We start from the raw sequence: 25,518 nt of genomic DNA, 5'->3' as shown, positions 1-25,518 counted from the left end.
TCGTTGAGGAATAGGGATGAGCGAGCATACTCATCCGAGCTTGATACTCGTTCGAGTATTAGGGTGTTCGAGATGCTCGTTACTCGAGACGAGTACCACGCGATGTTCGAGTTACTTTCACTTTCATCTCTGAGAAATTTGCATGCTTTTCTGGCCAATAGAAAGACATGGAAGGCATTACAACATCCTCCTGTGACGTTCCAGCCCTATACCACCCCCCTGCAGTGAGTGGCTGGGGAGATCAGGTGTCACCCGAGTATAAAAATCGGCCCCTCCCGCGGCTCGCCACAGATGCATTCTGACAGAGATCAGGGAAAGTGATGCTGCTGCTGCTATAGGGAGAGGGTTAGGTGTTATTTTAGTCTTCAAGAACCCCAACGGTCCTTCTTAGGACCACATCTGACCGTGTGCAGTACTGCTGAGGCTGCTTTTAGCAATGTTGCACATTTTTTTTTTTTGTATATCAGGCGTGCAGAGCATTGCGTCCGCAGTCTGCAGTCATTTTACTCAGTATAGGGGCAGTACTGGTGAGGCAGGGAAAGAGGTATACTGGCTATATAGGCAGTGGGCTTTTTCCCAAAAACTTCCAAAAAATACAATATTAGGCCTGCCTGTCACTGCCTTCAGTTTACTGCGTCTCTGCTGGGGGTAGTAGTTCTTGAATTAATACCCAGCCTTGCGCATAATTGTTGCCTGCCTCTGCAGTGCGTTACGTACGCGAAGTCAGCCTCCAACAGGGCAATCGAAATACAGTGCATATCACAGGCAGTGGGCTTTTTCCCCAAAACTTCCAAAAAATACAATATTAGGCCTGCCTGTCACTGCCTTCAGTTTACTGCGTCTCTGCTGGGGGGTAGTAGTTGTTGAATTAATACCCAGCCTTGCGCATAATTGTTGCCTGCCTCTGCAGTGCGTTATGTACGCGAAGTCAGCCTCCAACAGGGCACTCGAATTAGGCCGCCTGCAGACGAGCGGGTCGGATCCGGCAGCGAGAATTCTCGCCGCGCGATCCGACCCGAGAGCCTGCAGGGACGAGCGCGTACTCACCCGCGCCTGGCGGCCCCGGCTCTTTCATGTGCCGGCTGCCGCGCAGCCGGCGCATGCGCAGACCGGAGCCGGCGGCCAGGTGAGTGCGTGCCCCGCAGAAAATTAGGACATGCCGCGGTTTATTTGCCGCGCGAGATTTCGCGCGGCCAAACTGCGGCCGTCTGCATAGGAGTGCGTATTTAAATGCACTCCTATGCAAACTTTCAGCGGCGGAAATCCCGCGGGAAATCCCGCGGCGGAATTTCTGCTCGTGTGCAGGCGGCCTTACAGTGTATATCACAGGCAGTGGGCTTTTTCCCAAAAACTTCCAAAAAATACAATATTAGGCCTGCCTGTCACTGCCTTCAGTTTACTGCGTCTCTGCTGGGGGTAGTAGTTGTTGAATTAATACCCAGCCTTGCGCATAATTGTTGCCTGCCTCTGCAGTGCGTTACGTACGCGAAGTCAGCCTCCAACAGGGCAATCGAAATACAGTGTATATCACAGGCAGTGGGCTTTTTCCCCAAAACTTCCAAAAAATACAATATTAGGCCTGCCTGTCACTGCCTTCAGTTTACTGCGTCTCTGCTGGGGGGTAGTAGTTGTTGAATTAATACCCAGCCTTGCACATAATTGTTGCCTGCCTCTGCAGTGCGTTACGTACGCGAAGTCAGCCTCCAACAGGGCAATCGAAATACAGTGTATATCACAGGCAGTGGGCTTTTTCCCCAAAACTTCCAAAAAATACAATATTAGGCCTGCCTGTCACTGCCTTCAGTTTACTGCGTCTCTGCTGGGGGGTAGTAGTTGTTGAATTAATACCCAGCCTTGCGCATAATTGTTGCCTGCCTCTGCAGTGCGTTACGTACGCGAAGTCAGCCTCCAACCACAGGCCAATAAGCGGCACATTTAATTACAGCGTTCTGTTTCTGCACTACTGGTAATACAGCATGCTGAGGGGTAGGGGTAAGCCTATAGGATGTGGACAGGGGCAAGGACGCGGAGGCCCAAGTCAGGGTGTGGGCACAGGCCGAGCTCCTGATCCAGGTGTATCGCAGCCGACTGCTGCGGGATTAGGAGAGAGGCACGTTTCTGGCGTCCCCACATTCATCTCACAATTAATGGGTCCACGCGGTAGACCTTTATTAGAAAATGAGCAGTGTGAGCAGGTCCTGTCGTGGATGGCAGAAAGTGCATCCAGCAATCTATCGACCACCCAGTCTTCTACGCCGTCCACAGCTGCAACTCTGAATTCCTGGCTGCTGCTCCTCCTTCCTCCCAGCCTCCTCACTCCATGAAAATGACACATTCTGAGGAGCAGTAGAAATAGGAAAGTCCCGCAGCACACCTAACACATGCACTTAAAGGGGTTGTCCCGCGAAAGCAAGTGGGGGTATACACTTCTGTATGACCATATTAATGCACTTTGTAATATACATCGTGCATTAATTATGAGCCATACAGAAGTTATTCACTTACCTCCTCCGTTGCTAGCGTCCCCGTCTCCATGGTGCCGTCTAATTTCAGCGTCTAATCTCGCGATTAGACGCGCTTGCGCAGTCCGGTCTTCTCCCTTCTGAATGGGGCCGCTCGTGCTGGAGAGCTGCTCCTCGTAGCTCCGCCCCGTCACGTGTGCCGATTCCAGCCAATCAGGAGGCTGGAATCGGCAATGGAACGCACAGAGCCCACGGTGCACCATGGGAGAAGACCTGCGGTCCACCGTGGGTGAAGATCCCGGCGGCCATCTTCGCAAGGTAAGTAAGAAGTCACCGGAGCACGGGGATTCGGGTAAGTACTATCCGTTTTTTTTTAAACCCCTGCATCGGGTTTGTCTCGTGCCAAACGGGGGGGGCTATTGAAAAAAAAACAAAAACGTTTCGGCGCGGGACAACATCTTTAAGTGCAGAGGTTCCAATCTGTGTATGCCAAGCCACCTGTGGGGTCATGAACCCAACCCCAAATAAATGCAATGGTGTCCAAGGAGGCGGCAGCATCGACGGTGTAGAAATTGTAGAAAAAGGTTTTATTGCTCCATAAAATGGCGACGTTTCGACTTAATCTAAGTCTTTTTCATGGCAATGTATTAGGCTTGAAAAAGACTTAGATTAAGTCGAAACGTCGCCATTTTATGGAGCAATAATGCTGCCGCCTCCTTGGACACCATTACATTCTGAGAAGCAGGCAGACTCCCAGGAACTGTTCTCGGGCCCCTGCCCAGATTGGGCAGCAATGGTTCCTCTCCCACCAGAGGAGTTTGTCGTGACCGATGCCCAACCTTTGGAAAGTGCCCGGGGTCCAGAGGATGAGGCTGGGGACTTCCGGCAACTGTCTCAAGAGCTTTCAGTGGGTGAGGAGGACGATGACGATGAGACACAGTTGTCTATCACTCAGCTAGTAGTAATTTCAGTAAGTCCGAGGGAGGAGCGCACAGAGGATTCGGAGGAAGAGCAGCTGGATGATGAGGTGACTGACCCCACCTGGTTTGCTAAGCCTACTGAGGACAGGTCTTCAGAGGGGGAGGCAAGTGCAGCAGCAGGGCAGGTTAGAAGAGGCAGTGCAGTGGCCAGGGGTAGAGGCAGGGCCAGACCGAATAATCCACCAACTGTTTCCCAAAGTGCCCCCTCGCGCCATGCCACCCTGCAGAGGCCGAGGTGCTCAAAGGTGTGGCAGTTTTTCACTGAGAGTGCAGACGACCGACGAACTGTGGTGTACAAGGTTTGTCGCGCCAAGATCAGCTGGGGAGCCACCACCACCAGCATGCGCAGGCATATGATGGCCAAGCACCCCACAAGGTGGGACGAAGGCCGTTCACCGCCTCCGGTTTGCACCACTGACTCTCCCCCTGTGCCCCAACCTGCCACTGAGATCCAACCCCCCTCTCAGGACACAGGCACGACCGTCTCCCTGCCTGCACCCACACGCTCACCTCCGCTGTCCTTGGCCCCATCCAGCAATGTCTCTCAGCGCAGCGTCCAGCCGTCGCTAGCGCAACTGTTTGAGCGCAAGTACGCCGCCACGCACCCGCACGCTCAAGCTTTAAACGTGCACATAGCCAAATTGATCAGCCTGGAGATGCTGCCGTATAGGCTTGTGGAAACGGAGGCTTTCAAAAACATGATGGCGGCGGCGCTGCGCTACTCGGTTCCCAGTCGCCACTACTTTTCCCGATGTGCCGTCCCAGCCCTGCACGACCACGTCTCCCGCAACATTGTAAGCGCCCTCACCAACGCGGTTACTGCCAAGGTCCACTTAACAACGGACACGTGGACAAGCACAGGCGGGCAGGGCCACTATATCTCCCTGACGGCACATTGGGTGAATTTAGTGGAGGCTGGGACCGAGTCAGAGCCTGGGACGGCTCACGTCCTACCCACCCCCAGAATTGTGGGCCCCAGCTCGGTGCTGGTATCTGCGGCGGTGTATGCTTCCTCCACTAAACCACCCTCCTCCTACGCAACCTCTGTCTCTCAATCAAGATGTGTCAGCAGCAGCACGTCGCCAGCAGTTGGTCTCGCGCGGCGTGGCAGCACAGCGGTGGCCAAGCGTCAGCAGGCCGTGCTGAAACTACTCAGCTTAGGAGAGAAGAGGCACACGGCCTACAAACTGCTGCACGGTCTGACAGAGCAGACCGACCGCTGGCTTTCGCCGCTGAGCCTCCAACCGGGCATGGTCGTGTGTGACAACGGCCGTAACCTGGTGGCGGCTCTGCAGCTCGGCAGCTCCACGCACGTGCCATGCCTGGCCCACGTCTTTAATTTGGTGGTTCAGCGGTTTTTGAAAAGCTACCCATGCTTATCAGACCTGCTCGGAAAGGTGCGGGGCTCAGCGCACATTTCCGCAAGTCCAACACGGACGCTGCCACCCTGCGGACCCTGCAACATCGGTTTAATCTGCCAGTGCACCGACTGCTGTGCGACATGCCTACATGGTGGAACTCTACGCTCCACATGTTGGCCAGGCTCTATGAGCAGCGTAGAGCTATAGTGGAATACCAACTCCAACATGGGTGGCGTAGTGGGAGTCAGCCTCCTCAATTCTGTACAGAAGAGTGGACCTGGTTGGCAGACATCTGCCAGGTCCTTGGAAACTTTGAGGAGTCTACCCAGATGGTGAGCGGCGATACTGCAATCATTAGCGTCACCATTCCTCTGCTATGCCTCATGAGAAGTTCCCTGCAAAGCATAAAGGCAGACGCTTTGTGCTCGGAAATGGAGGCGGGGGAAGACAGTATGTCGCTGGATAGTCAGAGCACCCTCATGTCTATATCTCAGCGCGTTGAGGAGGAGGAGGGGGAGGAGCATGAGGAGGAGGGGGAAGAGACAGCTTGGCCCACTGCTGAGGGTACCCATGCTGCTTGCCTGTCATCCTTTCAGCGTGTATGGCCTGAGGAGGAGGATTCTGAAAGTAACCTTCCTAGTGAGGACAGCCATGTGTTGCATACAGGTACCCTGGCACACATGGCTGACTTCATGTTAGGATGCCTTTCTCGTGACCCTCGCTTTACACGCATTCTGGCCACTACGGATTACTGGGTGTACACACTGCTCGACCCACGGTATAAGGAGAACCTTTCCACTCTCATACCCGAAGAGGAAAGGGGTTCGAGAGTGATGCTATACCACAGGACCCTGGCGGACAAACTGATGGTAAAATTCCCATTCGACAGCGCTAGTGGCAGAAGGCGCAGTTCCGAGGGCCAGGTAGCAGGGGAGGCGCGGAGATCAGGCAGCATGTACAGCACAGGCAGGGGAACACTCTCCAAGGCCTTTGCCAGCTTTATGGCTCCCCAGCAAGACTGTGTCACCGCTCCGCAGTCAAGGCTGAGTCGGCGGGAGCACTGTAAAAGGATGGTGAGGGAGTACGTAGCCGATAGCACGACCGTCCTTCGTGACGCCTCTTCTCCCTACAACTACTGGGTGTCGAAGCTGGACACGTGGCCTGAACTCGCGCTGTATGCCCTGGAGGTGCTTGCTTGTCCTGCGGCTAGCGTCTTGTCAGAGAGGGTGTTTAGTGCGGCTGGGGGAATCATCGTGCATAAGCGTACCCGCCTGTCAACTGACAGTGCCGACAGGCTTACACTCATAAAGATGAACAAAGCCTGGATTTCCCCAGACTTCTCTTCTCCACCAGCGGACAGCAGCGGTACCTAAACAATACGTAGGCTGCACCCGCGGATGGAAGCATCGTTCTCTATCACCATAAAAAACGGGGACCTTTTAGCTTCATCAATCTGTGTATTATATTCATCCTGCTCCTCCTCCTGAAACCTCACGTAATCACGCCGAACGGGCAATTTTTCTTAGGCCCACAAGGCTCAGTCATATGACTTTTGTAAACAATATTTATACGTTTCAATTCTCATTAAAGCGTTGAATCTTGCACCTGAACCAATTTTTATTTCAACTGGGCTGCCTCCAGGCCTAGTTACAACTTAAGCCACATTAACCAAACCGATTAATGGGTTTCACCTGCCCTCTTGGTTGGGCATGGGCAATTTTTCTGAGGTACATTAGTACTGTTGGTACACCAATTTTTTGGGGCCATCGCCTACAGTGTAATCATAGTAATTTTTATCGGCTTCGCCTGCACTCATGCTACAGCAAGGTGTGTGGGGTTGGCCTACACTTTTGCTACATAAATGTAACTGGGGCCTTGTCTATACTGCAAATACTGAAATGTGAAAGAGACTGTTATCTCCCTAAACTGCTGCAATGGGAATGTTACTGTGGCCTGTCTTGACTGCTACTACTACTGAAATGGAACGAATACTGTGCTCCCCCTATAATGCTGCTAGTGATATGTTACTGGGGCCTGTCCCTAATGCTACCGCAGAAATGTTACTAATTCTGGGCTCTGCCTATACCGCTGCTAATGCTATGTCACTGCGGTGTAGAAACGGAGGCTTCCCAAAGACATGATGGTGGCGAGGCCATTTCCCACCAACGCGGTTACTGTTAAGGTGCATATAACCACGGACATGTGGAGAGGAGACGTAGTCCCTCAAAAACATCCCCCTCCTCCTCCAACAATGAAAACATTCTAGGCAAATACCTTTGCATTGGTCCGTCTGGTGGCAGTCCAAGAATTTCACCTTTACCGACACAACAAGAGAGCCCCACCATCCCCCCACCACGGCCCACTTAATCCTGGCCACATTCCGAAAACCAACTAAATAAAACCGCGCTACTAGGTCCGCAGTCGCCACCACATTCCCACCAACGCGGTTACTGTTAAGGTACATATTACCAGTCTGACTGTGGGCCGAAGCACACCTGTATTGTATGTGATGTTAGCTCTGCTGAGCAGGGCACTGCAATGGGATTTATTAATGTACCGCCGGTGGGTTCCCATGCTGTGGGTCCACAGGGACTTCACATTAGGGATTTGTACCTGCCAGTGTCTATGTATTAAAAACCCCGGTCAGACTGCGGCATGCAGTGTCGGCCAAAGCCCACCTGCATTTAATCGGACGTTACCTCAGCTGTGCTGGGCAATGCAATGGGATATATTTATGTACCGCCGGTGGCTTCCTGGGACCCACCTATGCTGTCGGTCCACACGGAGTTGTAACTGCATGTGTCTACTTATAAAGAACCCCAGTCAGACTGGGGCATGCAGTGTGGGCCGAAGCCCACCTGAATTAAACCTGATGTTACCTCAGCTGTGCTGGGCACTGCGATGGGATTTATTTATGTACCGCCGGTGGGTTCCAGGGAGCCACCCATGCTGTGGGTCCACAGGGACTTCACATTAGGGATTTGTACCTGCCAGTGTCTATGTATTAAAAACCCCGGTCAGACTGGGGCATGCAGTGTCGGCCGAAGCCCACCTGCATTTAATCGGACGTTACCTCAGCTGTGCTGGTCAATGCAATGGGATATATTTATGTACCGCCGGTGGCTTCCTGGGACCCACCTATGCTGTCGGTCCACACGGAGTTGTAACTGCATGTGTTTACTTATAAAGAACCCCAGTCAGACTGGGGCATACAGTGTGGGCCGAAGCCCACCTGCATTTAATCGGACGTTACCTCAGCTGTGCTGGGCACTGCAATGGGATATATTTATGTATCGCCGGTGGTTTCCAGGGAGCCACCCATGCTGTCGGTCCACACGGACTTCACATTAGTGAGTTGTACCTGCCTGTGTCTATGTATTAAAAACCCCGGTCTGACTGGGGCATGCAGTGTGGGCCGAAGCCCACCTGTATTTAATCTGACGTTAGCTCTACTATCCGGGGCACTGCATTGGGACAAACTACAGGAGCAATACAGCGCTAATGCGACGTGCACAGCTACGCTAGCATAGGAGTCCGCTGTAGGCCCGCGATTGCTGAGGGTTTGTGCACAGGCCTATGTCCTTGGTGCAGTGAAAGTCCACTTCCTGCCTAGGATTGCTGAAGCTGTGGGCCGAGGCCTATGTCGTGGGCGCGGTGCAAGTCTGCCATGTTTGGCCGCTCAGATCAATTTTTTGTTCATGTCTTGGGCTTCCTAGGACCCCCCTATGCTGTTGGTGCAAACTTAGTTCCCATCGCGGTGTTTGACCTGTCTGGCACAAAGGCACTGACTGACTTGGGTAGAGGGCAGAGCGCTGACGGCTTTCCCCTTGCAGTGTGGATTGAGCTATGCGACACCTTGACAGAATGAATACTGTGTGGCACATGGATTCCCCATTGCTATCCCCACGTTTGCAGCTCCTGATGGAGGTGGCACAGGATTGGAGTTCTCGTTGCTTCTGTACAGCATTGTGGCCTATCGCCCTGCCCCTTTTAAAGAGGGTCGCTGCCTGGCCCTGCCAACCCTCTGCAGTGTGTGCCTGCGGTTTCTCCTCATGGCAGACGCACTGATAAATAGACATGAGGGTGGTGTGGCTGTGAGGCCAGCGTGTGGCATGAGGGCAGCTGAAGGCTGCGCAGGGACACTTTGGTGTGAGCTGTGGACACTGGGTCGTGCGGTGGGGGGGGGGGGGGTTGGGCAGCATGTAACCCAGAAGAAGTGGCAGCGGAGTGTCATGCAGGCAATGATTGTGCTTTGTTGGAGGTAGTATGGTGCTTAGCTAAGGTGTGCCTTGCTAATGAGGGTTTTTCAGAAGTAAAAATTGTTGGGAGGGGGGGGGCACTCTTGCCGCTATTGTGGCTTAATAGTGGGACCTGGGAACTTGAGATGCAGCTCAACATGTAGCCCCTCGCCTGCCCTATCCGTTTCTGTGTCGTTCCCATCACTTTCTTGAATTGCCCAGATTTTCACAAATGAAAACCTTAGTGAGCATCGGCGATATACAAAAATGCTCGAGTCGCCCATTGACTTCAATGGGGTTCGTTACTCGAAACGAACCCTCGAGCATCGTGAAAAGTTCGACTCGAGTAACGAGCACCCGAGCATTTTGGTGCTCGCTCATCTCTATTCAGGAATGAGATGAAGTACTGGTAACCTTTATTTAAATGTGCTAGTAATATTGCATTTTATATAGCAACCAATCAGATTCCACCTTTGGAAAACTAAAGCAGAGACCTGATTGGTTGCTATGTGTGTTTAAGTCAGTTTTTCTTTGCACTAGTTTTGATTATCTCCCCACTTAAGTAGGTTTTCCAGGCAGTGCAGGCTCTCAGTGCTGGGATAGTGGAAGCCGCAGCGCCGCCCCTTGTGTAGTGGCCGGCGCTTGTAATTGCAGATGCCGCTCTCATTAAATCAATTGGAGCTGCAGTTGTAAATGCAGTTGAAGTGCAAAGACAGATTTAGACAGAGTTTCAAGCAAATCGACCTACATGACTTACTACTACTCCAAAGAGAGATAAATTTGAAGCAGATGGAACTGTTCGGACTGTCTACAGGAAATGTTCTGGAAGACCACAGAAATTGACGAGCCCCACAAAACAAGAAATGTTTATAGGAAAGTATGTCTACTATAGATTGGACAAAGAGGTTCAGTAGAATACCCCTTGTAGAGTCCAAGAAAATCTGTGTGTCAAATGGGTCATTAGACAGGATTTTCAAAATCAAGTGTCCATCACATATTGAAGCTCTGCCATTGGAAAAATCACTTTCCAAGAATAGTCCATGCCCTCAATGAAGATGTTCCTGGTCGGAGAGGATGCACGGTTTGCAAGAAAATTTGTTTGGAGTGATGAGGCTACACTTAGATTAAATGGCTCAATTAACCACCCAATTGCACCTACTGGGGACCTAAGAATCCATATATTATGGAGGAAGATCATGTGAATTTACCAGGAGTTACAGTGTGGTGCTGCTCATGAACAAAGGGATTAATTGGACAATGCTTCTTTGATGCTACTATGACTGGTGCCGTGTACTTGAGCAGTCTGTCATGCCACACATTTAAGAGGACTTCGAGCATAAGGAGTTTTATTTCCAACAAGATGGAGCACCCCAACACTACCATCATGATGTAAGGGTCTACCTTGATGACAATCTACCAAACAGATGGATTGGACGAAGAGGTTCAGTAGAATACCCCTGGTGTTCACCAGACTTTACACCATTAAAAAATGTTATGGGGATACTTAAAAAATAAAGTTTACGGCAAACAGAAAAACAGCAACAGTCAACGAATTGAGGACAGCCACTGAACAAGAATGAGTACAAATACCAAATGAAAGGATTCTTGATGTCTGCCATTGCATTGCTTTGCATTATCTGCGCTGTCTGGATCAGAACAGTCATCGGTTTGACAAAAACACTAAAAAAAATTAGACAAAAATAATTCTTCATTTCTGTATGAATGAATAAACTGTATGCCAATAAACACTGACTTTCTACTCCATAGTATGTATACATTTTTGGGACACCTTGTATTGATGAAAACAGACCTGTCAGGAGAGATAACGATATATTCTCTTTAAGTAAACTCACTGTGTTTCATTTGAATTGGTAATTATTATTATATGCTCATGATTGTTCTATTGTCGAGAAATATAGTTTGCCCACCTTTCTATACAATAGTTTATCTTAAAATGTGCACGGCAAGTGATTTACAGTATGACTTGAAATGGCAAGTTTTTACTTTTGCTTGTTTTTTCAGTCTCTCATCAGGTAATTTTCATTTCTGTATGCAAAGAAAGCTGCAGTCTCTTATTCAAAACCACACAATGATGGCTGAAACGGATTTACTTGCGTTGTTTGAATTTTTATGAGTTGTGCTGTTTTGAGAGCTTTCAATGCATTGCACTGGGTCTACTAAAAGCACATGAGTTCAGCAGTATTTGGAGAGGCGCACAATTTTCATAATTCAGCCTCTGTACAACAAAACTGTCAATACTTCATTGGAGTATAGGCTTTCAGTTTTAATTCCAGGGGTTGTCCAAAAATATTACGTTAAAGTAGTTTTCCTGGACTTCAATTTTGGCTTTTTAACCTTTTTTAATACTCGCCTATACCCACCCACTTCCCATCCAGCGCTGCTTCTCTGATGCCTGCTGCATGGAACCCGGAAGAAGTGGCGGAGGGTCATGTGCCGTTCAGTGTGCACAGCCGTTCACGGGCTTAAGCGGTGATTCTTCCTTTTAGATATTCTTCTCATAAAGTTTTTTTCTGACCTTTCTAGTCTTGAGTGTTTTTAGATATTTTGTTTATCTGTTTTAGTGGTTTGGGTTGGGGATGTTGCCAGGTTTCTTTATATATATTTTTTTTATTTCCCCCTTTCCCCATATACTGGTTTCGCTATTTTATTTGTGCCAGTTATGCGGGTTGGGGATGCTGCCAGCTAATTTACAAGTGGAATGCTTTAATATGGTTTTTCTTGCATTTATGCTTGCCATTGCCTTTGCATAGGTCATTTGATTGGTTAATTACACTAAGCGGTGTGTGCATCTGCGATTATTCATACTGTACTAACATCAGTGCATGCGTTTATTTGCTCATGTGCCTATTGTTTTGAAGATCCATAGACAGTATATTCCTACACCTTTGCCGGTTGTACATTGGTGGATTTGAATCGCGGAATCTGCAATCATCACCTGCATGGACGATACGCAGTATTCCGTACCCATTAAAAAAAATAGAACATTCACATGAGCGGACAACGATTGTGATTTCCGCAAGCGGATTTCAAATAGCAGCGTGTTCTATTTTTCAGCCGAATCCGCATGGGTGGCTTCCATTGAAGTCAATGGAAGCCATCCGACCTGCAGCCTATCTGCAATTGACATTGTAGATAGGCGACCTAGTAACAGCGCGGGAAAAACAAAGATTAAAAAAAACAAAAACTGTACTGTGCATGACCAACGGCGAGTGGCCGCGGTCATCCACAATGCAGAAGATTGCCGGCCAGGGTCAGATTCCACCGTGAGCTCCTGCATGAGAAAACCGACCCTGTCATGTGCAGCCTGCCATTGTATAGTTTCATCTATGTTTGCTATTGCCTTCGTATATGTTATGTGCAGCTGTGTGGGTGTTAGGCCTCATGTCCACGGGGAAAATGTGATTTAAAATCCGCAGCGGATCTTAAATACCCGCGGATCGTCAATAAAAGGCATTTAAAAAAAAATGGAGCATGAAAAAATCTGGACCATGCTCCATTTTCATGCGGGTCTCCCGCGGGGACGGCTCCCGCGGGCTTCTATTGAAGCCTATGGAAGCCGTCCGGATCCGCGGGAGACCTAAAATAGGAATTAAAAGCATTTACTCACCCGCAGCGGGCCGCGAAGCTCTGCTCTTCCTCACGGCCGCATCTCCCTTGCTTCGGCTCGGCGGATGTGCCCGGCGTCAGGAATTCATCCGCCGGACGAAAATGAAGATCCGGCCGTGAGGAACAGCTGACCTTCGCCGCCCGCTACGGATAGGTAAATGCTTTTAAATTTCTATTTTCAGCGCTCATGTCCGCGGGGCAGGAGGGACCCGCTGCAGATTCTACATGGAGAATCTGCAGCGGATCTGATTTTCCCCGTGGACATGAGGCCTTAGGGTTTTGCTCATTCTGTCTTGTTTTGTCTTTTTTTTTTCAGCTATTCGTCTAGTAAAGTTTTTTTTTTTTTATCTTTCCATTCTTGCATCCATGGAGGCATCTCGTGATTGTAGACATTAACAATGATACGCTGATCTCTTTGACAGTGTTCTTGACTTGTCTAGATGGTGTAATAAGGATTTTCCTTACCAAGGAAGTAATTTTGTGACCCTGTACTTTAGTTGTCTTTCATGTTTTTTCAGGACTTTTGGTGTTGCTGAGCTCCACGGGGCATTTCTTCTTCTTTAGAGGGTACAACATTGTTGATTTAGGCACTCCTAAAGTTTCTTCTTGATTTGGTTGATTTTCTTTTTTTTGTTACAATGACACCTCTTTGGACCACACATTGACAATACCGATGAACAGCTACCAAATACAAATTCAACACTTGTTATGAAATAATGAAGGAAATGTGCACTAAACCATTTAAAAACTGCTAGTCAGTTACTTGTCCAATTACTTTTGACCTATGAAAATGGAGGAACTTTGTAGAACTATGTAAAAAAATGCAATTTAAATAGTTAATGCAATATTTTTGTTCAATACCTTGAATTAAAGTTGAAAGTCTACACTTTGCATATTGATGTTTTTTCCCCCAAATCCATTGTTTGGTGTACAGACTTGTGATTCACTTTAGGTAGCCCACAAAAGATGGGGGTGGGGCGAGGTTACTATTCACAGTGTGTTTTACCATTCTTCTTGATGAGCTCTCATATTACTCAGGAACAACATTAGGGCTTGTGTGGTTCCCTTGGGTTCATCAGAGGGTTTGAGCATTGGTAAGTACTATGTACTGAGCCTACTTACCTGATAGACGGTCTCTTTACTTTTGCCATGATGTCATTTGTTAAGTCCCATCGACGTTACATTGCTGGCTCAGTACATTTTAGTCTATTTCCAGCAGTAGTCCATGCTGATATATTGAACCATTGGAGTAGGACAAGCACAAGATGCTTTAATTATGTATATTCTTGAAATCATCCTATCCTATAAATGGCCGGCTATTGATCTGGCAAGAAAATGGTAATGTTTATCATCGATTTATATTTGCAGATGATTTTTGGACCTTTTTGCACTGTTAAAGATTTAGGCCTCATGTCCACGGGGAAAATCAGGCCCGCCACGGATTCTTCATGCAGAATCCCGCAGCGGGTCCCTCCTTTCCTGCGGACATGAGGCCTAAGAATAAGCATTACTTACTTGTCCAGACACTGCGGATCTGCCCTCCGTCGCGGCCGGATCTTCTTCCTTCGGCCCAGCGGATGTGCTCGGCGTGCCACGCGCTTGCGCCATGCACTCACTTTTTCCTTTTTTTTTTAAACTCCTGCTCTCCTGCAACGGAGAGCAGGAATTCAGCTGCGGGTGTGCTGCGGATCCAGATGGCTTCCATAGGCTTCAATAGAAGCCTGCGGGAGCCGTGCCCGAGGAAGACCCGCACTAAAATAGAGCATGCTGCGGGTGTTTTCCCCGCACACGCAATCCGCGCCTTAAGGGAAAATAACATCCGCAGGTATTTAATTACCTGCGGGTGTCCAATGCATCCCTATGGGGCGTGGATCACGCGTGCGGGTGACCCGCTGCGGATCTCTCCCCATGGACATGAGGTCCTAGGATTTTATTTTTAAGGTCAACTGTGGCCGTGTCAAAAAGATGTGCAATACAGACGTTCCTGCGGAGAAGGTAACTGCACACCAGTGACTGCAACACTGGTCGATTTACTGTCAACTCATTCCAGGATAGGTCTCATTACTGTACGTTTTACTTTGCGTAAACAAAGTTTAGGGGAAAAAATTGTACCAATGGAGCATTACAGAGATATTAACTATCTAGGGTGAGGGCACACGGGGCGGCATTGACGTGGGTGAATACCGCAAGAGCTCTGCTTTTTAAATTGTTTTGGCCACCTAACAATCAGGGAAAATTGGCTTCTACCTCATAGGGCTTTTTTTGCGTTTTCTCTGGATTAGTATGGGGGGGGGGGGGGGTTAATTGGCTGAACTGGATGGACAAAATGTCTTTTTTCGGCCTTACACACTAAATGTGTACGATACAAACTACAGGTTGCCTATAAAATGATGCAGGCATTAAACAATCAATTGAAAAATTGCAGTGGCTGCCGTGGTTTTCAGCCGCGATATGTCCGGCTCTGTGCATCCTCACCCCTAGGCTTCTTTACCACGAGTATATATCGGCCGCTGTTTTCACAGCAGACCGATAGATGCTACGTTGGGAGAGATAAAACTGGTGAACCGGTGCACAAATCAAATGTTTGTGCGCCCGTTCAAACTGCATGGGTCCCGATTCATATACGCCGAGACTACCATGCTGTCGCCCCTTTTCCCTCCCTCCCCATCGCAGGCTCACCTGTCCTCTCCTCCCCGCTTGTTCTTTGCAATGGGAAGGGGCGGGATGGGGGCAGAGCTAAACGCAGGCCCTTCCTGCCTCCTCCCATTGATGGCTATGGACAAGGGGCATGAGCTTAGCTCCGCGCACGTCCCGCCCCTTGTCCACAGCCAGCAATGGAAGGAGGCGGGCCGGCGTTTAGCTCCGCTGCTATCCTGCCCCTCCCATTGCAAAAAAACGAGCAGGGAGGAGAGGTGAGCCTGCACGGGGGAGGAGAGCAGAGGGAGGGAGCTTAGCAGTCAAGCTACTAAACTCCCTCCCACCTGCGGCCGCTGCCATGAGCTCCCATAGGAGCCCATGCAGCGGCCGACATATTCCAGCCCAAAAGATAGTTCCAGGACTATCTTTTGGGCCCGACGTAAAAACGCCCGGCGCTATATTGGCCGGCCGGGCGCTTATACATCTCAGGAATATGGCCATGTGATCTGATGCATTGGAATCCAATGCATATGAACACAGCGTATATCAGCCGGCCGTGAAAACGGACGTCTGATATACGCTCATGGGAAAGAGCCCTTAGGCCTTTTTCACACGACCGTATACGTTTTTACACTGGGCTGATCGCAGCTAAAAATCGCATGAATGATTTCCAGATCAAGTCCCGATATTAATTAGCATTTTTTTGTCCATTCACATGGGTTGTTATGGCGTATCAGTGAAAATATATGCTGCAGTGTGGAAATCCCTCAGTCGGCATAAATACTCGGAATGACTTCTAATGCTGAACTAGAGGCAGCAGTAATCATTTACCAGCGTTGGTAAACTTCCTTCCCCCACATTTTTTTCCAGCTCCCATAGAAGCCTATGGGAGCCTCCAGTATATCTTGTCAAAAGATAGGGCAAGACCTATCTTTTCATGCGCCATTTAAAATTGGTCGCTGTTTTCAGGCGCGATGTCCTATTTTTCCCTACGCGATGTTTTCATGTGCCTAGAAATCGCTCATTTGAATGAATATGTTGGAATCCAATGCTTCAGATGGTCGAAATTTTTTAACGCGGCTACATACGTGTGTGTGTGTGTGTGTGTGTGTGTGTGTGTGTGTGTGTGTGTGTGTATATATATATATATGTATGTATATATATATATATATATATATATACGCTTGTGTGAATAAGGCCTAACTTGCTCTGTACATGGCAGCTTACAACAGCTGAGACAGCGTAAAAGAAAATAGATGCATCTCTATGTGTCCCTATAATACAAAGTGTTCCAAGTTTCCAAAGAAAGCTGATCTACCGATTACAAGTGCAACCACTAAACAGCCCCCTAAGGTGCCCATGGTGGGCCGAGATTTAGTGTGTGCGCTAAATAATGTATGTAGTCCTCAATGATTCCGCTCAATTAATGTGTCTGACAATATCACATGAACTTTCTTGGCACTTCTGAGTACTGAGAGGGCTTAGTGGGAGGAAGGGTGAATTCATGCATAGCAGGACTGTTATGGAATTTCGGCTGAGGAATGCACCCTGAAATTCCACAACAACACACAATACAATGTAAGGCGAATAAGGTTTGTAGAAACAGCATTCACTCATAGTGGAAGAAATCCACAGAAAAAAATTGTCAATGCCGTGGATTAAAAAAATCCACAGTATGCTTCATGAATTGCGTAAAAACGGGATTTTCACTGTGGATCTAATTCGTGGCAGTGCAATAAGTAGTGAAAATTTATACCAAAATCTACAATCAGGCTGTGCAGATTTTCTTGTAGAAATGTGAGCTCATACTCTTAGGCCAGCTTCACACGAGCATATTTGCGCACACAGAATTTGTAGCGCAATATTCAGTAAATAGAACCCATTGATTTCAATGGCTTTGTTCAAATGTGCGTATTCTTTTGCGCATTTTGGTCGTGCAAAAAAAAAAAAGCAGCACGCTCTATTTTCCTGTGCATTTGCACACCAAATGTCCCAATAGAAGTCAACGGGGATGCGCAAATGCATGCAATATGCTAGGAGATGCGTGAAACTCTGCGTAATTACGCAGGTAAAAGAACGCATCAAGAACTCATCTAAATAATTAACCATTTCAATGACTGGGAGCATTGCTGCTTTTTAAAAATAATTTGCTGCATGCAAATGCACATGCCTTGTGTGCAAAAAAAATTCTGTAATATACGCCGATGCATGCGCAAAAAAACCCGTTGATTCTGCAATAATGCGGCGCTCGTATACACATATACTTGTGTGAAGCCGGCCTTAGAGCATGACACACAGAGCACACACTGTAATTTGACCCCTCCTATGTACTATATGTGGGGGAGTGCAAAAGCAATCTCAATATTAACCCCTTCCCGCTCCAGGATGTACATTTACGTCCTGGAGCGTCAGGGTATGTATGCAGAGAGGTCGCGGGGAGACCTCTCTGCATGCTGCGCTGGCGTCAGCTGTTTACTACAGCTGACACCCGCGGGCAATAGTCGTGCTCGGCTATTAACCCTTTAAATGCCGCTGTCAATCCTGACATCGGCATTTAAATCCCCCAAACAATGTTCGGGGGTCCCGCATGGGGGAGCCGTGCAGGTGTCATGGCAGTCGGTGGCCTTAGCAGACTGCCCATCAAGCCATCCCCGTGGGGGGGCTTGATAGACTGCCTGTCAAATGTCAGTATGCTATAGCATTATGTCATACTGCAGAAGCAATCAAAGTATCGCTGGTTGTAGTCCCCCAGGGGGACTTTATTGATTTTTTTTTTTTTTTACTTTAGTTTAAAGTTTTATTAATTGTAAAAAGAAAAAGTTATAAAAGTTTGAGTCACCCCCCTTTTGCTATATCGATTATTAAAAAATCTAAATCATAAAGTAAAAATACATATTTGGTATGGTCGAGTCCGTAAAAGTCCAATCTATTAAAGTAGTGCATTATTTTTCCCGCACAGTGAATGTCGTCCGGAAAAAAAATAAAGAACGCCAGAAATGCACTTTTACAGTCACCCTGTCTCCCAGAAAAAACGCAATAAAAAGCGATTAAAAAGTCTTATATATTCCAAATTATCAGAAACTATCAGAAACTACAGGACATCCTGCAAAAAATGAGCCCTCACTCAATTACGTCGACGGAAAAATAAAAAAGTTATTGCACGCACAAAATGACCGCAAAAAATAATTGAAAAAAATTAAATGTCTTTGAAAAAAAAAAAAGTATAGTATAGTAAAAAAAGAAGCTATACAAGTTTGATATCATAGCAATCATACTGACCCATAGAATAAAGTTATCATGTCGCTTTTGTTTTAGTTTGTGCGCCGTAAAAACAAGATGCATTAAAAGATGGCGGAATGTCGTTTTTTTTTTTTAATTTTACTCCACTTATAATTTTTTTTTAATAGTTTTTCAGTACATTATATGGTACTTTAAATAGCACCATTTAAAAACTACAACACGTCCCGCAAAAAACAAGCCCTCATACAGCGACGTCGATGGATAAATAAAGGTGTTATGATTTTTTTAAAGTGGGGAGGAAAAAAACGAAAATGGGGGGAAAAAAGGGGTTAAACTAATTAAGGTACATTTTAGTTGGCCTAATTTAAAAAGTATCAGTAACCACAGACTTTCTTTAAAGCAGGCCGAAAGCATTGGAGCTATTTAATAATAAACTGCAGCTCAGTATTATGTGACACTTGTGTTTATAGTCTTCTGTTTTCAATGGCAGTTTAGATACTTATAATCGATAATCATTCTTTCCCTGCTGTATGGGAAATTCTGCACAAGCGCACTGATTTCCTGCAGAGCTGGGCTTGTGCTTATGTACAGAAGCCAATCTGAATAAGCAGAGCTGCAGCAGTATGTACTGTACATGAGGAAGGAACACAGGAAAAACATGCCCTCAGAGGGGTAACTTCACGCCTCTAGACTTCAATGAATAATCTGGACCGGGTCCGCCTATCCACCAAGTGCATTTATAGTTTTATTTTGCAGAGGGCTTCCCTCAGACACCAGCTGCTTCCTCTGCATCTCCTATTACTATGCCTTTCTGTGCTTTAATGCAGCAGGGGTTAAAATGGCCAACAATGAAGAATAATTGCAAGTAGCTAACCCGAGTAGTGATTTTTATATAATCATATAGGAATGTGTGAATGAGTGACTTATGTACAAAGTGTTCTTCTAGAGCTCCAGGCATTAGCACTGTATGACAGCTTGTATCCACTAGATTTGTGTGCATTATAACCATTATTGAATTTAAAGCTAATGGTTCTAAAAAAAAAATTATATATATATATATATATATAATTTTTTTGTACCAGCTTCAAGTGCAGAGGAGGTTATGAGTTTGAAAAATTTGCTAATATATTTACATAATTATCGCTGTTTTTTGTATGCCAAATAATATGAGTAAGTGAAAACAAACCACACAGTTTGAGTAAGAAGTGTTGGGCAAACATCTAACAAAATGTATATTCTTATGTAACATTTTTTGTTATTAAATTTAAGTTCCACTCTTTATTTAAAGGCATTGTCTAAAAAAGACAATCACTGGCCATGCTGTATGTCCTATTCAAAGGGAATGTATTCAGAGAACAGACCACCCGCTGTTCTCTGAATACAGCACCCGGCAACTCACAGACATTTATTGGTACCATTGGTAGTTTATACAATTAGTAGTTTATGCAAAATGATCGTTCAAAAGTCATCTTTTGAGCGATCATCTTTGTGTGTAAAAGGGCCTTAATGCACTTGGTCAGGTTTTTTCATATTAAGGTACTGGAGTATGTAGAGAGGGACCTAGTTAAAGAACAAAGCCAGACTTGGGGCAGACGGAATACATTCACAATGTAGATCAAGCTAACGGGCAGGACAGCCAGCAGACAAGGAAAGCATAGTCAAATAACAAATCAAGGTCAGGATTAGAGAGGTCAGGAAAGCTGGGTATTACAGGCATGTATCAAATACAAGGAGATCAGACAAACTTACTTGAACCTATACACATTTTAGAGACTGATTGCTCAGACGCCTGATGATGGGCTGAGTAGCCCTAAATAGCTAAGGGAGTGAAAAGCTTAGGGCGCATGATGACCCTTTAAGAGGTGGTCTTTGCTCATATGAGGACCTGGAAAGTGATAGGAGATGTGGCATCTGCCATAGATGACATGGTAGACATGACACTGGCCACACCCAATGGCAGGAAAGGTAGGGAATGCTGCCCGTCATATCCAGCAGCCATAACAGTTTCATATTGTGCCCTGCCTTTTGAAGCAAAATCCACAAACACTGCTTACTTTTTGCAAGCAGTGATTATGGAGTAAATTGCCCTGTATGAATTGCAGTTGCTTATGGAATTAATCTTGCAAGATGAAGGAACTTCCTGTATGAAGAAATTCCAGATAAGCTGAACTTTACTGGTACAAGGCTCTAAAACATCTGTTGTGGTGTCCACTTGTGTATTTCCAGATAAGGCTGTGCCAACTCCAAGCTGTGTTGATAGCGATGTTGAGTCATACTGGGGTCTATCCGGATTGTACTGTGCCATGGTAGGGTAATCATGTAGCGGAATATATCTTATCAAAATAAATACACCAGGACTGCTACTGACTTGTAATAACTATATTAACCCTTTGCAATCCAATTTTGAATTCAGGATTTCCTAGGGGGCTTTCTCTTTCTGCTATTACACAATAGCGCCATCTGCTGGCTAGAGCCAGTATTGCGGTATGGGACATGCTGGAGAGACCCCTGACAACAGAGCGGCCAGTAATATACAGTAAGAATACCCTGCCAGACGTCTTCTGACATTGGAGCTGCACAGGCTTCAATCAGAATGTCTTCAGACGTCAGACAGTGCATTGGAAAGGGTTAAACGTGTAGGCCTGTGTCCTTCTAGTGCTTGGTGCGAAGACGTCCTGATGTATATTGGTTGGAAGTACAGGAAGGCAATGGGTAATGATCAATAAGTGTATACATTAGCCTGATCTATAAGGGGAGTGCTGTGGTTACACTATTAAAGGGACACTAACCTCAAAAATAGATATTTGGCTGACTTCATGTAGGAAAGAATAGAAATACTGTCGTAATTTATGAACTGTCTTTTGGAGGAACGCTTTGTGGTAGACATTCAATGTGTTTACCCTTGTGCAGTTATTAATAGTTCCCAGTGGTTCGCTCCCCTGTCTGTCTCCATCCCATCCTTGTCCTCTAAAGAAGTATCTGAGAAGAGAAGCAAGTATATATGGAGGCGGCTGTTGCAGGTTTGTTCCGTAATGACTGGAATACAACTAAAACATCGTCAACCCTCTTAAACATTTATAACATATCCACAAAATACGCCAGAAATGCGCGATAGGCATGTACCCGGCTCTAGGACCCTCATCTGGAGAACAGCTCTTTCTTTTACTCCCATAGACTTCAATGGAAAGGATTGAGAAAAAGTGCAGGGATCATAGGGTGCAGAGGTCCTAAAAGGTGGGACCCACATGTATTAGGCGTATATAGCATATCACAGTGCTTACAAACTTTTTCGGCTTGCAACACACCTTTTCAAAAAATTCACGGCATCCGTGCAAAAACAAAAAAAGCGTCACAGCGCCCTCTAGAGACCCCATACTTACCTGCGGATCCGACGTCCTACATCCCGCATGACGCTTCGGAGTGACGCACCGCAGCGTCATGAGACACGCCAGCCACATCGCATGACACGCCCACAGCGTCACATGACGCGGCGGGGAAGCGGTTTCACGCTATCTTCCGCCGCGTACACCCGCGGCAAATAGAGCATACCGCGGGTGAGGTCGGGTGATTTCACGGTGTGGAAATCCGCACCGTGAGCACTGAGCTATTAGGTCCAATAGAGCCTAATAGCTGCGGGCAACGCAGCGGATTTCCTGAAATCTGTCCGTGGGAAGGAGCCCTTAAATATAAAAATTTATCGTAGACAACTCCTTAATGTAATAAAAGATAATTAGCGCAATTGCACAAAATATGTTCTTTTTGCATTAAAGGGGGTGTCTGAGATACATTTGTAAGTTTAAAACAGGTCACTAAACATAAAAAAGTATGTTAAACAACCCCTTCCCCCCCTTTAATGTAAAAAAGACAATTTCTGCAGTTGTGGTTACTAGCATTTGTGATTAACCCCATAGTGACCGCCAATACATCTTTTTACAGCGATCACTAATGAGCTTTAAACCTGCATGTGCATCCTTTTAAGGCTGTGGTTTGGCTGACTACTGACTGTCAGGCTCCTGCTGTAACTGCAAGAAATGAAAAAAACTCAGATCCTGGCATTTTAATGCCTTAGATGCCACAATCAATAGTCACTGCAGCATGTAACCAGCTGGCAGATGGGGGAGGGAACATTCTGTCACCCATCAGCACCCCGCAATAGAAAATAGTGTAAGGAAGCAGCATCCACGGCACTCTTTAAATCTTTAAAAGGACTTTATTCCCACATGGTCCAAGTATGGAAATGGCAGCGACGTTTTGATCTCAGCCTGGGATCTTTGTCCAGCTCAATAGGATTGCAAGGTACCAGTGGCTTCCCACGGCAGCTGGATGCCTGACAAAGGCCTTCTTGTTTGCCATGTAACTTAGCCTATTAGACCCTGCCTCCGGCAGAGTCTACTAGGCTGATGCCATAGGAATAGTAGAATGCACTACATAAAAAAATGCAGTGTACTATCCTAACAATCAACTGGGGATCTGAAAATAGTGTAAAAAAAAGTTTAAGCAAATTGAATTTTAAAAAAGAATAAAATCCACTTAAAAAATATGCAATTTTTTTTGCCAGAAACACCTTTATTAAATAGATGAACTGCCAAAAATATTTTTTGAAAAATTAACTATTACCACGACTGTAACGACCCAAACAATAAAAAAAATATTGTGTTATTTATCTCACATGGTGAACACCATAAAATAATTTAAAAAATAGTGCCAGAATTACTATTTTTCTTTTGTTAGCCTCCTAAAAAATGCAATAAAAGCAACCCAAAAGTCTTATGAGCCTCAACTTAGTACCAATAAAACTATAATTCATTCCGCAAAAACAAGCCCTCAAATAGCTCCGTTGCTGGAAAAATAAAATTGCTACAGCTCTTAGAATGTGGCTATTCAGAGTCAACTGTTTTTCTTTAAAAATGTGGGGTTTTTTTGTGCTAAAGTTGCAAAAAATATAGAATCATGGTATCACAGTAAGGGCTTATTTACATGAATGTATATCGGCTGCTGTTTTCATGGCCATCCGATATACGCTATCATCTGAGCTGTCTTCCCCTTTCCCTCCTCCTCGACGGCTCTCTGCCTGTCTCCTCCCCTCCAGCTGTTTGCAATGGGAGGGAATAGGATGGGCCGGAGCAAAGCTCCGCCTCATCCCACCCTCCTCCATTGCTGGCTGCAGCTTAGCTCAGCCCAATCACGCCCCCTCCCATTGCAAACAGCCAGAGGGGAGGAGACAGGCAGAGAGCCAGCGAGGGGGAAGGGAAGGGGGGGAAGACAGCTCAGATGGAAGCGTATATCGGCAGGCCGTGAAGACGACAGCCGATATACGGTCCTATGAAGAAGCCCTAATCCTACTCATTCAGATAAAAAAAGTCATTGTGTTACTTTTACAGAAGAGTGAACCCCGTAAAAACAAAATGCAAAAACCAATGCCGGTGGGAAAAAGGGGGGTGAAGAGGTATTCTACCTGCCCCCCCCCCCCCCCCCAATTTAATAATGTACAACAGAGTGCTGCCATTTAAAAAAAATACAACTCGTCATACAAAAAGCAAGCCTTCATATGGCACTGTCTAAAAGTTATAGCTCTTGCAGTGCAACTATGAAAATCGCTTGGTCCGGTACAAATTAGGCCGGTCTCTAAAAGGTTAAAGGGGTCTTCTGGTTTCAGCAAACAAAGAGTATTATTTTATTCCTAAAGTTCTACAGCTTTCCACAATACTAGGTGTGTCACGTGTTCCCAGTTTTTAGATTCCAGAGAATCATATGGTGGCCCAATTTTTAATGCATTAATATCAGGACCACAGAAGGCAATTCTTTGGGTCTATTCACAAGTAATACATCAGATCTTATTAATTATATGATGTGTGTGCGCATAAAGTTTATAATGCAATTAAAGTTGGATATTCACATGTTTAGTATTAATTCACTGGGCCCTCAGAATGATTGATTATGGTGGGTCTTTAGATACCCCAGTCCGAAGCTGGGGGTATCCTTGATTCCGAAGATACTGAAAATTGCAGAATGATCTAATAACTCTTCTGTAACTATAAGTCTAGTGCCCATGTGTCACATGACCAGGACTGATTTACATCCCCTTGGAGTCAAAATAAGAAGTTTCCCATTTAGTGACTACAAGCAGAAACTTTGAATACCATGAAGAATTAATTCAGCACGCATTTAGGGAAGTGGCATAACCATCTTCATAGCACATATACTGAAACTTTAAGAAGAAAGTTGAGTTCTTTTGCATTCTATGGCAAAGTGCTTTTCTTTTTTTCTAGTTAGTTTTTTTTTAACTTGAAGTATTACTTTTTCTCTTGATCTTGCACCCCACATTCTGTATGTGTCTCCCACTTATTTCTCTTATGCAGACTAAACAACGATAACACTGTAAGGTTCCACTGAAACTTTGTATAAGTTCACCTTCTATATGATAACATAGACACAACAGTTACTATGAGGAATGCTCATCATTGCTGGTATCATACAACAGACACGGCCTGAATATAATAGATAATTCCCTGTCTTGTCTTTGTGTACTGTATGTACTGTATGTATATATTGCATGTGTGATACGAAGTATTTTTTTGTGTTTTTCTTTTCAGCTTTGATTAATTTAAAATCTGGATTAATGCTTCTGGAGAGAGAACCTTTTTGGTCTACCACATGATCTACATGAAAAGGATTGATATGGTTTTGCTGCCACCCTAGTACTACCAGCATCTAGCTTTGAAGATGAGTTCAGAAGAGAAAGGCATATCGCCAGCTCACAAAATATCAACGCCAACGCACAAAAGTGCCTCCTCTTCTTCCTCTTCCCAGAGGGATAGCAGACAGGTAAGCATCGTTTACTCTAATAGCTGTAAAGACCTGGTTTGTCATCCCTTTCTTCTCTTTACACATTGCATTTTCTTCTCAGATCTAGCCTTGATTTTTAAAGAAATAGGATGTACAAATCTTGAACTTTTTTTAGGAAAAATATTAT

General features: G+C 46.0%; 1 protein-coding gene across 4 annotated transcripts in view; it reads left to right on the top strand.

Moving 5' to 3' along the window:
• Positions 1-25,518, top strand: part of OSBPL6 (oxysterol binding protein like 6) — a 257,243-nt gene that overhangs the window by 110,128 nt on the left and 121,597 nt on the right. For all 4 annotated transcript variants that reach the window (XM_066575780.1, XM_066575778.1, XM_066575776.1 and 1 more), the window contains one exon: positions 25,139-25,370. In XM_066575780.1, coding sequence (XP_066431877.1) covers positions 25,269-25,370 — 102 coding nt within the window. In that variant the 5' untranslated portion in view covers positions 25,139-25,268. The remainder of the gene's footprint in view (positions 1-25,138; positions 25,371-25,518) is intronic.

The sequence above is a fragment of the Eleutherodactylus coqui genome, chromosome 8 (genome assembly GCF_035609145.1).
Source record: "Eleutherodactylus coqui strain aEleCoq1 chromosome 8, aEleCoq1.hap1, whole genome shotgun sequence".
In the NCBI taxonomy this organism is placed as follows: Eukaryota; Metazoa; Chordata; class Amphibia; order Anura; family Eleutherodactylidae; genus Eleutherodactylus; species Eleutherodactylus coqui.
The sequence above is the reverse complement of the archived record's forward strand: the minus strand, read 5'-3'. Positions and strand labels throughout refer to the sequence as shown.